The 18211-nt window shown below is 38.0% G+C and overlaps 1 protein-coding gene across 1 annotated transcript in view; it reads right to left on the reverse strand.

Moving 5' to 3' along the window:
- Positions 1–14536: 14536 nt before the first annotated feature.
- LOC131675200 (MOB kinase activator-like 4) overlaps positions 14537–18211 on the reverse strand; it is a 55013-nt gene continuing 51338 nt past the window's right edge. The window contains exons 3-4 of the mRNA XM_058954099.1: positions 14908–15042; positions 14537–14842 (exon numbers count right to left, since the gene is read on the reverse strand). Coding sequence (XP_058810082.1) covers positions 14746–14842; positions 14908–15042 — 232 coding nt within the window. The 3' untranslated portion in view covers positions 14537–14745. The remainder of the gene's footprint in view (positions 14843–14907; positions 15043–18211) is intronic.

Genomic DNA, 18211 nt, shown 5'->3' on the forward strand with positions numbered 1-18211 from the left:
TGTTTCAGATGAAAGTTATTTACGACAAAGGGGTCCATCTATATGTATAATTAGTTTTGACCTTGAACATCGTTTTCAAGGTCATTTGAAGGTCGAATTGTTTTTTTTAAATGGGAACCCCTATCTTTGACACCGGATTCGGAAAGAGCGGGAAATTTTACGTCCAAAACGGTATTTTTAAATATTTTTTCGTGGCCTTGAGAAGGTCGATTTAAGGTCAAATGCTTGAAAAACTGCCTAAAAGCGTTTTTTTAATTTCTAAGATATCGAAAAATGACCTCTACAAAATTTGTTGAGAACGGAGTGGGCCACCCAATGCACCTAAAACCTTTGACCTTTAACCTCATTTTGAAGGTCATTTCAAGGTCGAAGTGTTTTTTGTAATGGAAACCCCTCTTTTTGACTCCGGATTCGTACATAGCGCCAAATCCGACGTTTGGATAAGGTATTATGTTGAGTTTCGCGCTATGTGCGAATAGAGAGAGAATTCAAACTTTTGCCGCGAAAACTAACGCTCGGCGCGAATACAAAAAAATAACGATCGCGATAAACAAAATACTTTCGATAGTATTTTTCTCGCGCAATAAAAAGGGAGGTGCACCTAACCTACGGTACAATTACGGTGATCAGCCGTAATTGTTGAAGACAATAAACGGTGCTCCTCAAATCAGCTGCGCTGCCTCACTCGCTCAGCAAATGTTGGTCGCTCCAACAAATGCTGCTGTTGAGATGTTGCTGCTGTGATGCTGCTTACTATCACTCACGCACGTCCAAAAATCTAGGAAAACTTTGTAGCAAAACGGCGAAATCATGTGCAAAATAATTGGCGGTACGCTCACAAAAGCAGCTGAGGCTTAACTGAAAACTTTTAAACTCTCGCGCGCCCTCTCTCTCTCCTAATCGTTCGCTCTAGCACCGCGAGTGTACCGAATCACGAACGGATCGATTAATCAAATCGACTACCGTTGCAGTTCCCTCCAAGTCCTGACTACTCGGGCAGGACGAATATCCGTAATTCGCCGCTATCAGGAACCTGAAAAAGAAAGAAAGGAAAGGAACCAAATGAAGGAAAAGCTTTCCTTCTTTATTCAGGGCTACATTATTATTTGCCCTCCAGGGCCTACATTATTTCTTGGCTACAACTGGCGCTCGATTTTTCGGGTAGCACCAGTGCGTAGGCTTCTTCGTGCACCGGTAGGATTTGGTCATCTCAGGCTCCGCACAAATGTAGCAGCCCCTCAGCTGCGATCGGGATTGAACCTTCCGATCGTGTTGGGTCTGCTCAGGAGACCGAGGGTACTGCTGGGCGCTGACTCCCTGGGAGGTGGTGAACGCCTTCCATCGTGGCGATCGCACGTCCATCCTGCGACCTGACCACTATTGTGATGTCAGAAACCATACGTCCGTCCACGTGGACCGTGAGCATCGGCCCAACACCAGTATCTCTCAGGGCTCTTTTCTCCTGAGCCGTTGCCGGGAGCGCTGCGGGGGATTCCTGTTCATTATCTCCCCGCAGCAGGGCCTCTCCGTAGACCCACTGGCGTTGAGCCACCTCCGCCTACTCCCCGAGCAGTTCTATGCCCTGGCGGTTCATAAAGCGTCTCAGGTGGTCCTGCACCTGAGACTGAAGATCCGTTGCATTCCGCCAGGCACTCTCCACCTCGTTGAGCCCCAGACGCACATGTCTGAAGTCGAGGAGGAAAGTTGGCTGCTCCGGGATACCGAGGTGGTTGCAGACCCAGTGCGATGCCCCACAGGTTTCCCTAAGTTCTGGGCACTGGCTCGCATTGTCCGACGTCTGGGTACGCCGGACTTGAAGGTCTGCACCCCCTGGTCCACGGTGGAATTGGGACGCTCGACTTTATCCTGGTTCTCAGTCTCGGTCGAAGCATCCTGGGAAGCTTTCTTCGGGATGACCCATGTCGCGTCACGGAGAAAATCGGCCACCGAACCGTGGTGGCGCTCCCTTCGGGTGGCCCCCTCCATCTGGACCCTGGCGAAGCTCCACAGATCTTTTATAAGCTGCGCCTCATCAGGGCCCAGCTGTAAATCCAGCAACATCTGCGTGACCACCTCGAAGATATCTTCCTCCACGACGATTCTCCGGTCTGTAACATCCAAAACAAAAAAAAATTTTGGATGAAACTCCCTGCGCGAAGAAAAATTCTATCAAATGCCGCATCCCACCAAGTTATACGTTCTCTCGCTATTTATCGCGTGAACCCCTAGGCCCTTGTCGGTTAGCGTTCAGGATTATCGGCTCAACCGTCCTTTGCACGACGGACACAGTCTTTCCAGGCCTACCTCTCCCTCTAGATTCCTTTAAGGGAGAGTTGTCGCCCTTGCCTGACCGGTGACTGTCTCTGGGACCTTTCGAGGTCGATCTCGATCTTTCTTGGTTGGGGCAGATATCGGTAAATCCGACGCTTCGGTGGGATCGTTACCTACGGCCGTGAGGGCTACTAATCCAATCCGCTCGCTTGACAAATCCCCGCCCGGATCATCGCAGGCTTTCGTGGATTCGTTCGTCTCCAATGGCTCCTATTCGCGCGGCTCGCGAGGATCTTTGACGATCGCTTTCTTGCTTTCCTCATCCTCACCCGGACCGTAATATGGTTTAAGGTCTTTGGCATGGAAGAGCTCAGGCAGGATCTCCAGCTGATTGCCTAGCCTGTACTTGTTGGAACCGTAAACCTCTTCAATCACATACGTACCGGCGTATTTCGGCGCCAATTTGGCTGATATGCCTTGGGTAGCCGAGGAGAGTACCCTGTTTCTCTTCCATATCCAATCTCCGACCTTAAACTTGGATTGACGTCAATTCCGGTCATAATAACCCGTCTGACACGCCACTTCCTCTTTTGAATTGGAGTTGGCTCGCTCCCACAAATTATGGAGCTTCTCCATATATTCAGCCCAATCCACTATAGCTTGGCCCTGCGATCACTCAAGGGCTTGCTGATTCTGGGATCTTCTGAACGTCAAAGGAGGTAACGGCTGACGCACAAATATGAGCATCACAGAATTATATCCGGTGGCGCTAAGAATTGTCGTGTTCAACGCGAAGTTGAACTCTGACAGTTCATCCCAGCTCTTATGATCACGGCTCACATACGACGTGATCATGGTTTTGAGCGTCTTGTTTACTCGCTCTGTGGGATTCGCTTGGGGATGATACACGGGAGTCAAAGCGCCTTGAATTCCGTTCATCTAGAGGTATGAATCAACTTCCTGATTCTTGAACGCGGTTCCATTATCCGACAAGAATACCTCGGGCGCGCCAAACCTAGTGACAATCCGATCGTGTAGCTACTTCGCGATCGTCCACCCATTGACTTTGCGTATCGCAACGCACTCTACTCAGCGAGTAAAAAGATCTACAAAGACTAAGACATACTCAAAACATCGAGAGCTTTTGGGAAATGGGCCAGTGATATCACGGGCCATCACCTGCCAGGGTCGTGACACTTGTCTACGACCCATCAGCCCGCAAGGTACCCTTTGTTCTACCTTGAATTGCTGACATACCGGGCATCTCTTTACGTACTCTCTGACCTAATCATACATCTTAGGCCAGTAATACAAGTGCTACAGAGATCGTACGCTCTCGTCCTTGATACCATGCAGTTGGAGCATCATCCTGGAGCCCTCCTGACACATTGTGATCTCCCCTTCGATATTCAATATCAAAGACATTGCCTTGCAATGCTAGCGCCCACCGCGCTAGTCTTCCCGTGAGATTTCTCATACTGTGGAGCCATTTCAGGCAACTATGATCAGTGAAACCATGAAGTCATGCCCTTCAATGTACGACTGGAACTTTTCAATGGCCCATACCACTACCAAGCACTCTTTCTCGGAGACCGTGTAATTCCTTTCAGCGCTGTTGAGTGATCGGCTGGCGTATTCTATCACACGCTCTTCTTCATCGACATCCTGAGTGAGAACTGCTCCGATCCCACTGTCACTGGCCTCAGTTTGTAGTATAAACTGACCGCTAGGATCAGGTGGTTGCAGTATTGGAGCGGAAGTCATCGCCTCCTAAAACCTCGTGAAAGCTAGGTTTTGCTCCTTCTCCCAAGAGAAACGTACATTCTTTTTCGTCAGGCGGTTTATAGGTTCAGCGATCATGGCGAAATTGGGTATAAAACGTTTATACCACGATGTCATTCCCATGAATCGCTTAACCTGTTTGACAGTCCGGAGTATTAGATACTCCAGTATCCGTCTTATCTTCTCGGGATCTGGTCTTACTCCGTCCTGGTTTACGAGGACTTTCAAGTACCTTACCTCCGTCTTATAGAAGTGGCTTTTGACTTTGTTGATGGTTAGACCCAAACCCTGAATTCTCCTTAATACCTTTTCCAGGTGCCACTTATGCTCCTCAAATGACGATGAAACCACAATTACGTCGCCGAGGTAAGCAATTTTATGGATCGAGCACTTCCAACATCTATTCTGTACTCAACCCACATGGCACAGCCTGAAGTCTGTCCTCCGATAGGAATCAATCTTCTGACGAGGTCTTCGATTTCCTCAAGCTATATTTCCGTGGCCTCCCACAGTCCTACCGGTGCGATAAATGCTGTACCATCAATTCCAGCCACTTCCATTGGTACTTTTACCTGGGCGTCCTTAAGCCATTGTTTCTTTGGCACAATGTCTGTGCTTTTCGTATGAAAATTAATTCAGTACGAAAGGTGATGTTATAGGAAATTTTGATGAATTTAAAGAAAGAATGATTGAGTTATATTTCATGAATTGACGAAGGATACAACTGAGAGCGTACAAGCTCGTCGAAGGCTCTCAGCTAACTAACTGCCGACTCCTGCAATAGTCGTCAATCTTAGTCTTAAAAGCAAGAAAAAAAAGAAAAGCAGAAAAATGAGACGAGTGTCGAACCGAAACGTAGACGATAGTCACGATAACGTGGTCGTGGCTTAGTTGTGTCGTTTATGCGCCGTCGGGGGTAACACATGTTAACCATAACGAGACTCGAAACGCGTAAACTAATAAAGTAGACTGTAGGGCACAAAGAGAGAACTCGACACTATCTCAACGACGCGGCGAGGCGCCGCTTTTCGTAGAATTACTTAAATTAAATATAATGAGTGAATAATAAATGAATATTAGCAAACAATATAAAATGAATTATAATTATATGCAAATAATTTGAGTTCAAGTAAATAAAATTTAGAGTCTATGAAATTGTCCGATATAATAACATTAAAATCACTCGATATCGTACAGCCATAATTCATCCTTATCGGGATCCAAAACTGCGCGGAACTATCTTATAAAGTTCGCGCCTACATAGCAGTCATCTGTGAGCAGTGGCGTAATGGCGACTTTAATCTTTCTTGTGATTCCCCTTACCTTAAACGGGAACATCACGTGACCAATGATGTGGCATGGATGTCCGTCTGCGAGACTTGGATCGCCTGCCCTAGTCATATTCAATTCGAGTCCCATCTCCGATGGCAATCTCAGCCCTAACTAACCCATGACCGTAGATGAGGCGGCGGTATGATAGAGTGTTCTAATCTTAAAGTCTATGTCTATCCGCAACCACCATCTGGTCTCATCCTCTGGGTCATATTCACGAGTCGCATCCTTTCCTCCATTCGTCGCGCTTCTCAGCGGTTCCTTTCCTTCCGCTGCTGCTACGACGATAGGCTTGCTCGTACTCGTGGATTCTTTCGGCAGAAGAGCTTTTTGTGTGGAGGAATCTGAACCTTTCAGGTCTTTGGGTTGCTCGATCCTCATATCTATCGAGTCTTCACCCTGATCCACAACTTGTATGTGGCCACCTGGTCCTTCCAGGATGACCACCCCCCTACTCTGCCGAGGGCTGGCATCGGGCTCAATCGCCTTCTGCTCCGATGTACCGCTAGATCCCGGGCTCTCTTGATGCCCTCCTAGGATCTGTTTGGATCCAAGAGAGAGAAAGAGAGAGAGAGAGAGAGAGAGAGAGAGAGAGAGAGCGAGAGACTACTTTTGAAATAGTTACTGTTTCTTCTATTCACTTTTATTGTAAAATTTTGATACACAACTCCTAGTTTCAGGCATACACGTTGCGATTAAAAATCACTGGTTGACGAGGAAGCGAAGTAGCCAATTAAACGAAGTATCTGGAGTACTGTCATTAACAATGAGGACCTATCTTTTTAAAACCTTGGCGAGTGAATTTCTCATCCTGAAATTTTGGGCACCCTGGAAAGTTGGGCCAATTTATCCTTATGAACCTACAAGATGGTGACCTCACGCCGATAACTTTTCTTCAAGCCGCTTCAACAATCAATGGTTAATGTTCTCCGTTCATTGCACGTCCTAGGAATGCCGGCAGCTCAGGAAGCAACTCCGCGTAAGCGCGTATGTTACCTAACAGTCGGAACTAGTAAGGGGAAATTCTCGCTACAGACCGTCCTCGGTTGAAAATAAAATCAGCATGCAAGGAGGGCAAAGTTAACAAGGCATAAATAACAGATATCGGTTACTCTTCACTTTCCTTTATTCACTAGCTAGGGTACATCGTCGATCAGAATGGTGGATGGGTAGCGCGGATCGAGGCGATTTAATACACGACGGCAACGAATCCACACGTCTCAGCGGATCAAACACGCGACAAATTAAGCGCACAATCCCAAATTCTTGACGGCGAGTAACACTTCACCTAGCTATCCGAATTCTACACTTCTTACGCTCGAGTTAGTCAAGAAAAATGGCGGTTGGTCAGCACGATTCGGTCGGAGCACTCTATTCCCAGCGTTGGCGAATCCACGCGTCATGACGGAATTAAAGATATGGCAAATCACACGCAGCAACACCTAATTCTAACTAATAAGAGGTACTTTGCCTACTTACGTATTTGAAACCTGAAGATTCACTCGACTGCTTCCCAAATCACTCGATTTTCTCGGCTAGTAACAGATCTGCTTACAGCGAAGCTCACGATCAGTGGCAAAATGGACAAGCAACGGCTCTTCACGGTCAAAGATCCTTTACTTCTCCTCTTTCCGAGAAGAAATCATTTTATTGGCCCATATGCTAATTCGGATATCGTTAGTGCCCTCCGAATATCCCCGTCATTAGTCAATATATAAATTAGAAAAGTAACAGCGTCCTCATTTTATCTCCTACTTTCTTCGCTATTTACAATCTCTCACCCTCCACTAAATCGGCCAGCATTGATTGATGAGAAAGATCTACCGGTACTCCTATTTATTTTTTGGTGCGGACGGAAATCAAATTTTATTCTAATTCGCTTATTGGTCGTGACGTCACCGACGAGTTTCGTCAGAGTTTCAAATTTCTTCAAGTAAGTTAGAAATGGCCTCTTGATTTTTTAAATTAAAAATCTTTAAAAAACACAAAACTAAGTAAAAAGTAAAAAAAGGTAAAATTATTGATTATTATAGAAAATTGGGTTGAGTTTAATAAAAAAAACTTTGTTTTCTTAATTTTTTCAAAATTTCAATCAATCGGTCCAGGAAAACCACTCAACCGATCGATCTACCGAATTAGGGAGCCTTTAGGGTACATTAAGCTATAAAATTTACTTCTAATCTAAGCTTTCCCTCCAATATTGACGAAGATACAGTTCATTAACCAAAAAAAGACGAAATGGTATTTATTTGATCTTTTTTTACGTTAACATTACAGGTGGACAATTTTTTTTTTTTTTTGAAACTAACCATGACAGATTTTTATAGGAAATTTCTGCAAAAAAAGAAATCCCCTGTCCGCTTGCTGGGCGACTAGTACTTTCAGATATCGGCAGTTGAGTGAAAAAGGATCCTTTTGCATTGAAAATGTAATATCTCGAAGACAAATGGTCGTATCCGAGTCCCGTAAAAATTCCGTAAAAATTGAAGCTGAATAAATAGGCCATGCAACCTATGCATTAGTCTAGCGCGAAAAAATTTTTCCATGCCCGTAGAGCAAAAAAAATGTAAAATAATATGAAAACTTTTTCTTGGTGCTTTATCCAAGAATTACATAACTACCGGTATTCCGAAAAATTTTGAAACCAAAAAATTCAAAAACTAGAATCTTCAAGCTTCGATTCAAAAGCTTTGTTTTTTATTTTCTGTATGACCATCTTTCACTGAAATACAGCCTTTGGAACATCACCAGAAATTTTGTTCCTTTAATTTTTGCGAGAAGTTTATTAATAAAATTAGATGAATAATTTCACGGTCAATGAATAATTTAGCTGCCGCGTGTCTCTAATCAACTGTCGAAAATTTGAGTCGTTTAACATATTGACTTTTAGGTTTGCATTAATATGTCGCGTAATTATGAAATTAAGATGTCAGGTGCCTCGATTTTTGGTTTACTAAGCTTTTGATTTAGCTGAGTTTGATCGATTGTTACATTGTGAACTAATTTTACAGTAAATAAATGTTACATTTTAGAACGTAACAATATTAATAACAAAAATAAGAATATAAAAGTATTTGAAAATAGAGACTAAGGATGGTCATTTAAAATTATTTAACGTCTGGTATAACATCTTGAATATTATTTGTACACCATAGTTTTAAATAGTCGTTTTATTAATGCAAACTTTTTTTATATGGAAATACTCGATTTGAATATCCTCTACATTATCCTCTTTAATAACACAAGTGCATAAAAAAAAAGTTTAATGTTTATCGACGAAACCATAATATTCCTAAGTAATTTTTTCCGCTGAATCTGAATCTAGCGTCAATTTAATCCCAGCATGTCAAGTCTAAGGACATTTGAAAGTCAAATCTAGGAAAAATAGCCTACTACATTCAAATCATCTTTATCTTTTGTTTTTCGTCTCGCTAAATTCAAATCAGGAGTCCGTTTTATAAAAAGGTCAAGGTCATTTTAAGGTCAAAACTATTCATTTTGCCAAAAATGAATTTTTGACTGCAGATTCTGAAGGACCGAAAAATTTTACTTCCAGATATGATTTTTATTTATTTTTTTATCTTAACGCCGCTTACTTCAATGTTACTAATTTTTTGTATAAGAATTGTAAAAATGACAAAATATAACTCCATGGAGCTAGAATATATTAATATATTTTTGTGATCTCTGAATTCAAGATCCGAGTAAGGCCGCGAGGTCAGTCTTTCCAAGGTCAAATCACAAAAGAAATGCTTGAATAGGATAAGAAAGTGTATTTTTAAGTTTTTGTGGTCACTGAATCTGATTCTGAGATCCATTTAGTCATTTGGAGTTAAGATCAAGGTCATTTTAAGGTTACACATCATTTTGGAATTATAAATTTTCTATAATCATAACAAAGAATTTCAGATCTGTTATAGCATCTGAATTTTTGTGTGTTGGAACCTAGGGCACCTCCATATATGACGGCGGAAAATAGTTTTTGCTTTTTGTTTTCCTGGTAAAACTCTGAAAGGTGAAGGCATTAATGCTGTCATGGCCGATACTCGAGAAGATAATGTTGCAGAATTTCAGATGTCCAGTATCGGCAGTTGATCAGGATGAGCAAGTGGATCCACAATTGTCGTTAACAAGCTACCGAAGCTCTACATTAGTGGGTAACTTGACTTCTGTTGAGTGTAATGTTACAAAAATAAACTCTAGATCTCTTGTTCGATTATATTCTCAATGGATCAAAGTCCATTCGATGACCTTGAATGGTCTTTCATCTTGCTAAGTCAAATAGACACCAGAATCAGATTCAGCGACTACTAAAACATATTAGAGCAATATTTCTGATTGTTTGAACCTTTCAGTTCCGATTTGACCATCATTTGATCTTCAGCACGATCTCATGGAGTATAAAGGGAATCGAATTCAGACTCAACGATCTCGAAAACATATTTATGTAGCAGTATAGTCTACATTATTGTATTTTTTGCAATTTTTACATAAAAAGTTTATATAATAACATAATTACCTTGAAGTAACCTTCAGTGTTATGATACAAAAATTAATAAAAATTATCTGGACGTAAAATTTTCCATTCTTTCAGAATCTGCAGTGAAAAAATTCATTTTTGGCAAAATAAATAAATTTGACCTTAACATAACTTTGACTTTGACTTTCTTCGTTAAAACGGACAACAGATTTGAATTTTGCGACGCGAAAAATGTAAAAAAAGATGATTTAAATGGAGTAGTCTATTTTTCCTGGATTTGACCTTCGAATGCCCTTGAACCTGACGTGTTGAGGTTAAACGGGTATCCGAATCGGATTGAGCAGAAAAAAATTAATAATAGGAATACTATGGTTTTATCGATAGACATTAAACTTCATTGTTTTTTAGTGAGACTGTGTAATAAACTGAACCGATATTTCTGTATTCATTATTACAGTTTGTAAATATCAAGATATTTTCAGTTTGTAAAAGATTATTTGCTGTTTCTAAAAATTTTTTGCCAAACAACACTAACTACTTAAGTTCGGTTTGGGATTTTTCGTAATGTTGGTATATTTCCACCAACCGTTATTGAATTCTTTAATTTAATTCCCATAGAATTTAAGGGAGTACTACCGGTTAATGATTGACGGTTCAGAAAAGTCTGAGACGGAACTAGCCAATAAATTTTTATGAACTTTTGGAGCATAAATAAAATTTTATAAGCAATTTGATTGCCATGCACTTAGTACATGCTAATAGTACATTTTTTTCTTGCCTAGATTAAATTTAACTAAAGGTTCAGAAATAGCTGGAACTTCGTAACATATTAGATAATAAGCTATATAACAACGTTAGTACTTTACAGAAAGAGTTCAGAGTTTGTGAGCGTAATAATATATACACGAAAATAATGTCTTACGGATAACTAGCGTTCATTTACACGATGTGATAACGTCGTAAGAGGTTAGAATGGGCAGGCCATTGAAAAACTCATTATTTATGCTGAATATATATACCTTTATATATACTCGTAATTCTGCGACGTCCAAAGCCACATTTATTAAAATTTTCTATCTAATAAAATCATCCACGTTAGTGTTTGTATTTTAATAAGCTTTTCATATATAACGCACTATATATTTAAAGTAAGAAATATAAGCCATCTTGCCAGTAGTTTATATGGTAAACTATATTTTATTTCGATAGATAGTAATTCGATATTTGACCGGATCCATTTCAGATCGGGCAGGCCTACGGCAATGATATCTCCGATTGACTCGGCTGTGGAGTATGTTATTCTACTTCAAAAATAAGCCGACACGTATTTTTTTTTTTCAATTAGACCTCTACATCATTTTTTACGAGTATTTTAAAAAAGTGGTTAAAAAATAAATTTTCTAAAAATCAAATATTAAAATTTGAAAAAATGCTCTATATTTTCTAATTTTTTTACTTAATATGTTATTTATAGCTTATTTTACTGTATTTCTTATACTCTTTCGAATGCGCCATGCAGAATAAAAAAATATTGAAAATTGGCGGGAAAAACTCAATTTTTCGAAAAAATTTCAAACTCAATTTTCTCAAAAAAGCCATCGTTTTTTTTTTCAAATTTTTATGATAGATTAAGCATTACAAGACCTTTAAATTGGTATAGGAGTGATTGCGTACTTTTACGTTTTAGTGATAAAATATCGATTTTTCGTTTTTTTTTTGCCCAAAACATTGATAATTATAGTTTTAACATGTGAAACGTGTTTATATATATATATATATATATATATATATAGATATTTATATATACATCCATACATACATATACAAGAATTGTACGTTTGATAGTAGTCTTGCGATTTGATAGAATTACATTCCTTCTTCTATAAATAGCTTATAAATATACACGTGCTCGCATTGCTGATAGCACATAGTTCAGTTTCTATCAGTCGTAAATTGTGTACACACAGAGAAGCATGCATGCTTTCTAGGTGTATATTATATATTAAAGCAAGTGTACGTTATAACAAAAATCACTTTAGATCATAACTGAGTGTTTTATTTCTGTGTTTATAATTATGACTCCACATAGTACATATTCAGATAAGAGAGTTAAGTGTTGTGACTTTTTAAAAAGGCATAAATCATGTGTATATAAAACTTAAAACAAGCGATTTAAAAGCCTTGGTGACTTAGCTAATAAATTGAAATTGAAGTTTGGCAGAAAAAAATTTGAACCGTTTGATAAGCAAAAAAATAAAAAAAACTAAAAACAGAAAGACTAAAAAGTCTGGAAAATAAAAAATATAATTTTTATTACTTAAATAAATGAGTTTATTTTGAAACTTTTCATAAAAATAAAGTGTTTTTTATTTTAATTTTGTTGTAATAATTTTTTTGAACATTCACAATGTATTTCATATCTATATAATACATATAAAATATATATGTAAATAAGTTTTACATGTCAAAACTATAATTATCAATGATTTTATTTTATTAAATTTTTGATCTTAGGAGTTATCCCTGTAAATAAGATCAGAAATTTAATAAAATAAAATCATCAAATATCAGGAGTGAAAACATAAGATTTTTTTATAATTATCAATGTTTTGAGCAAAAAAAAAACGAAAAATCGATATTTTATCATTAAAACGTAAAAGTACGCGATCACTCCTATACCAATTTAAAGGTCTTGTAATGCTTAATCTATCATAAAAATTTGAAAAAAAAAACGATGGCTTTTTTGAGAAAATTGAGTTTGAAATTTTTTCAAAAAATTGAGTTTTTCCCGCCAATTTTCAATATTTTTTTATTCTGCATGGCGCATTCGAAAGAGTATAAGAAATATAGTAAAATAAGCTATAAATAACATATTAAGTAAAAAAATTAGAAAATATAGAGCATTTTTTAAAATTTTAATATTTGATTTTTAGAAAATTTATTTTTTAACCACTTTTTTAAAATACTCGTAAAAAATGATGTAGAGGTCTAATCGAAAAAAAAAAAAAATACGTGTCGGCTTATTTTTGAAGTAGAATAACATACTCCACAGCAGAGTCAATCGGAGATATCATTGCCGTAGGCCTGCCCGATCTGAAATGGATCCGGTCATAGATAACTTTATTACCTTCTTGAGGTATAACCGCTTCTTTGAGGAAAGAACAAATACATGAATTACAACTTGTAATTAAACTATACAAGGCGAAAGCTCAATAGCTACGGTGCGTCACAGCTATGCCCCGCGATTTTGGGTCCTACTTCGGTTAAGGAAGCCGGCGTTAACTCCCAAAATATAAATTCACCACGAATGGCTGAAATATTGAGGCCAAGCAATTAAGACATAACATACACCAATTTCATATATATATATATGTGTGTGTGTGTGTTATAAACGGCGATCTCTTTATTACGCCCAATAAAAGCAATTACAAAATTAAATAAATAATTATAGAGTGAGTAAACGGACTCGCTCATACACTAAAACGCGATCAACAACTGAACAAAATTCGAATTAATAACAAAATTACAAAGACTGATCGTATTCGCTCACTCGTGAAAACGCGACAATCGAGTGCAATTTAGGCGAAGAGAATACGATCGAATTCGCTCAGTATCCTCTACGCAAAAGGATAAAATTACGACCGCGAAATTCCGAACGAGAGCTGGTGCAGAGAGAAAAGAAAGTTAGATGCTCTGGAGAGTTACCCACCAGGTTCCGTCGTACTTCGCTCACAGATGACAATCCGGAGGCGACGGGAGTGCAGCCCAACTGGCAGAGGCGCTCGAGGGATAACGATACCTGCGTTGCTGTTCAGCCTCGAAGATTGAAATGAGGGGCACCTTGCCAGGACTTTCTGTCTTTGCTTCGGTAATGATACCAAACTCGTATCTTGGTGCTCCACGGCACGGCCCCTTTAGAGAGTATCCCGGGTAGCTCGGACAAACAGACATTCTTCGGTCTTTCTCCACCTTTTTACGAACTCTCTTTCTGGCTTTTGGCTGCATCTTTCCTCTAACATTCTCTCGGCTCTTCTTCTGATTTCTCTTTCGATTCCCGCGAATTCTCTCGCTTAAGAATCTGCCGATTCACCCCCTCTCTTCGCTAATTAGTTGCTCTCTTTCTCTTTCTCTGTTCTCGCTCTCGTTCTAATCTCGAGCCCCCTTCCTCCAACAGCGCTCACATCTTCCAAGCTCTGCAATAAACTAAGCGTGAATGCCATGATGCCGCAGCAACGCCTGGTCACTGCGTCCGTGCGAGGAGAGTGCCGCACACAGGGCCAGCGATTATCGCTGTTCGCCCTGTCACAACTATTTGACTGTTATGTCACGACTTCGTAGGTATTTTGATTGAAATTTAGTTCGAATGCAATAGAAATTCCGATTTCATATTGTAAATCTACTACAAAAAAAATTAAATAAAGCAATTGTATTAATTTTCCAAAGATACTTCAGTATCAAATAAATATTTTATATATCTTTATATTTTATATATTTTTATATATCTGAATTTTTTATATTCATTTGAACCTATATGCGTAAGGTTTGGACACCACCTGGACCACTTTACCCATATCTTTTACCGCAAATAAGCCTATCTTTTATAATTCAGCTTTTATACGTCTTTTCAAAGAAAGTACACATAATTATAATTTTTTGTATACATAAAATTTTTATTATACGTCTTCAAAGTGTTATAAAATGAAATGATAGGGTGACATGAAAACTGATGTGTGCGCGTACGTGCGTGTGTGTATGTAAAATTTGATATATTTTAAGAAGTTTTTATTGGCCAAATAAAACAAATAATTTTAGTGGATTTTAGATAAATAACGAACTAATATTATTAGCATTGTTTGAAACATTCGATTCATATAAGGACGTTATGCTTCATTATCAATAATTCCTTCACCGTCTGAAATCGGTACTATTAGATTATCTTTTGACATCAGATTATATTTTGTTACAAACGCTGTAAAACTGTAAAATAAATTTAATATAGTTATGAAATGCATAGAATAATCTATTATCTAAATAATACTAACCGACGACACAATGAAGTCTCATTCTCGAAATCGTCAAATATCATTTTATGATGGAAGTAAGCATGTGAAAATATTCTATAAACCCTGCGACATACTGATCCAAGTTTAGCAACTGATGAATCCTTAATAAAAACTCTAGAACAGAATATTAAAAATACAATACTTCTTTTTGTGCATAAAAGTACAATATTTTATTTTAAAAATCATTGTAATTATACTAATTTTTATTGTTTTCTATGAGGTTATATTCAATATTTTGTTGTATTTGTTTACACAAGAAATTAAAAGTAGACGAATTACATATATTTATACGGAATTGATAAATACTAGTAATCACTATGCGCGTTGAACACTCATGAAATTATATAAAGCATATAAATAATTTCAAATTCTTACATCATATTTTTGCATCACATCAGCAAGCCAACCACATGCCAAATATATATCTCTAAATGACTAATTACAATCAGTAGAGGCTTCACTTCTCATCATTCTCCTTTTTAGTAAGGATATTTCTTCAGAAATACAAGCAATATTAAAGAACATATTTCATTACTTCTCAAAATAGTTGTCAGCTAAATGCATAATGCGATGGTTTAGTCAGTTTTATTATAGTCGAATTAGTCGAGATTTAGCAGTCAAAAACTAAAATTAACAAAAATTGGATTATTGGTGCAATGAAAAACTGACGACTCTAAAAACGCAATGCAACAATAGATACCACATAAGACTTGTCTTACAAAATAGTGATGGGAAAAATATGCAAAATTCATATGTGACCCCAAATAACATATCCAAAATTCGCACAAATCGAAGATTCATTTTAAAAATAAATGACTTTTTTTGGATTTTCCTATTTGTCTCGGCTATTTCCGAAACAATCGAAAATCAGCGAAATCCACGTGTAAGCTGAGTCAATTCCGCATATTTTGAATAAAAAAAAATTTTCTCATAGAATAATTTAGGTCGAAATTACGGTCATTTGAAAAAAAATATCAATTTGTATTCTTGTAATATTGGTTTTTCGATGAATAATTTCAGATGACTACAGAGATTTAAAAATTATAAAAAAAAGAAAACACATGTGAGTAGGTAAACTAGAGAGGCCTTAGTTCAGAGGGGTATCAGCTCACTGAGCTGAGATGTCCTCCCTGAGCTGATGCCCGTGCGTTCTATGGTACACACTTTGATTTTATTGTGTATGTATGTGCGTGTGTGTGTAAAATTTTTAGACATAAAATAAGGTAAATGTTATCAGAATAAAACGGACAGACAGATCGAGGCATCGAAGGCGCGTCCTCTGGATCCGCAGGGCGATGCTCTACCGCTAAAGCCACTGCCACTGGTACCCCGGATAGTTCTCATCGTGTATATATTATTAATTTATTATTATGGTGATACTAATATTTCTCCCCTAAATAATTTTATTATAATTTGTGCGTGCGCGCGCGCGTGTGTGTATGTGTGCGTGTGTGTCTCATCTACCGAAGATGGTTCAATAGAAAAAAAGTGCAAGTACCTGTGAAGACAAAGATGAAAAAAATGCAACACAAAATCCTGCTTACTTTCTTTTATTTGTAGCCTTCGTGGTTGTAAGCTACTATAAATAGCACGGTGTAAGAATTATCGAGTCATTCGTCAACCAGTATTCCAATAAAATGGATCGCTACTCTGAAGTAAAGTACTCTCGTCTTCCTCAGGAAGACCCGGACGAAAAGAAAAACAAAGAATCATTGACATGGAAATAAAGTATTTCCAAATTTTCGAGCAATACTAATAATTTTCCTGGACAGAAAGGCTATCAGCAGTTCAATAATGAAAAGAAGGACTAGTAATCATATGTACACATGTCATCATTGTACACCACCTCAACTACAATGAATAAACACTTTTTTTCATCTAAATTCTATGTTCTATAAATTTTTTGGTTGATAAAAAATACAAAATTTATTATAAAAAGATAAACTGCTGCTGATGCTGTCATCGTCAGAGTCAGCGAAGAATTTCGTTTTTTTTGGATGGTTTAATAAAAAAAAATAAAAGAATATTTTTTTGTATCAATTGAAACATCTTATTCTACATGTTTTTAAAAAATATAAGTTTGACATTCTTTTTTTACAGGAGACGTGGGTAGAAAAAAATAAAGAACTAAATTTAATTAATAAATTGAACAAAAAATATAGGCGGAAAATGAAGGCTACGATCAAAGTGAAAACGAGAGGGAGAGCTAGTGGGGGGTTATGGTAGGGAATAAGAGAAAGATAAGTAAAAACGCGGAGATAGAAGAATGGGAATATGGAATAGTAATAAGGAATATTTGGATGGAGAAAGAAAAAAATTGATGTTATAACGATTTATAACAACGTGAAAACGAGCAGAATGATCAGCAAACTGAAAGGAGTAATAGAGGTGAGTTTAGTTGAAGGGAAGAAATTTATTATAGCAGGGGATTTCAATATAAGGGCGGGAAGCAAACAGATAAGTAAGGGCAGAAAGAGGAATTCGGAGGACAAAAAAACGACGCGGGAGGGATTAAAACTGATAGAAAGCCTCAAATACTGTAACGCGGAAATAAAAAACGGATGTTGCAACGGAGACGAAAGGGGGGAAATTACTTTTATTGGGGATGCGGGCTCATCGGTCCTCGATTTGGTAATAGAAAGAGGAATTGGGCTGACAAAAATAGTGACGGGGATAGAAATAGTAACACGGATAGAATCTGACCACCTACCAGTAATTTTCGTGTTGGAGAAAAGTGAAAAAAAGGGAGGAGGAAGGGGAAGAAGAGGCTAGAGAAAGACTTATATGGAGGAAAGAAAAGGCAGAGGAATATGAGGTTTCGATGGGGAAAAAATGGAGGATAGAAGAACTGAGGGGCAAATCACTGCAGGATAAATTGAATAATTTGGTAACGAAAATAAAAGTAACAGCAGAAGAATTAAAGATGAAATGTAGTGTAAGGGAGTGGAGGTCGAGTAGAAACAATGATAGAGAGATAAGAATCCAAAAAAAGAAAGTATGAGAAGAGTTGAATATATGGAGAGCAGACAGAACGGTGAAAAAGAGAGAGTTATGGAAAAGTGAGAAAAACAAATTAAAAGAGATGATAGCGAGAAAAGTAAGAAAGGAAAACGAAAAAAAGATCAAAGTCATGGCAACAAGCAGGGACATGGGGGAATTCTGGAGGATAGTAAATAAAGAAAGGCCGAAGAGAAGCAGAAACGGGGAAATAATTAAAAGAGAGGAATGGGCCGAACACTTTAAGAATTTACTAGGAGCAACAGGGGAAGAGAGGAGATACCCG

This window comes from Phymastichus coffea, unplaced genomic scaffold, assembly GCF_024137745.1.
Source record: "Phymastichus coffea isolate CEN01 unplaced genomic scaffold, Cenicafe_Pcof_1.1 PCOF00017, whole genome shotgun sequence".
Classification (NCBI taxonomy): Eukaryota; Metazoa; Arthropoda; class Insecta; order Hymenoptera; family Eulophidae; genus Phymastichus; species Phymastichus coffea.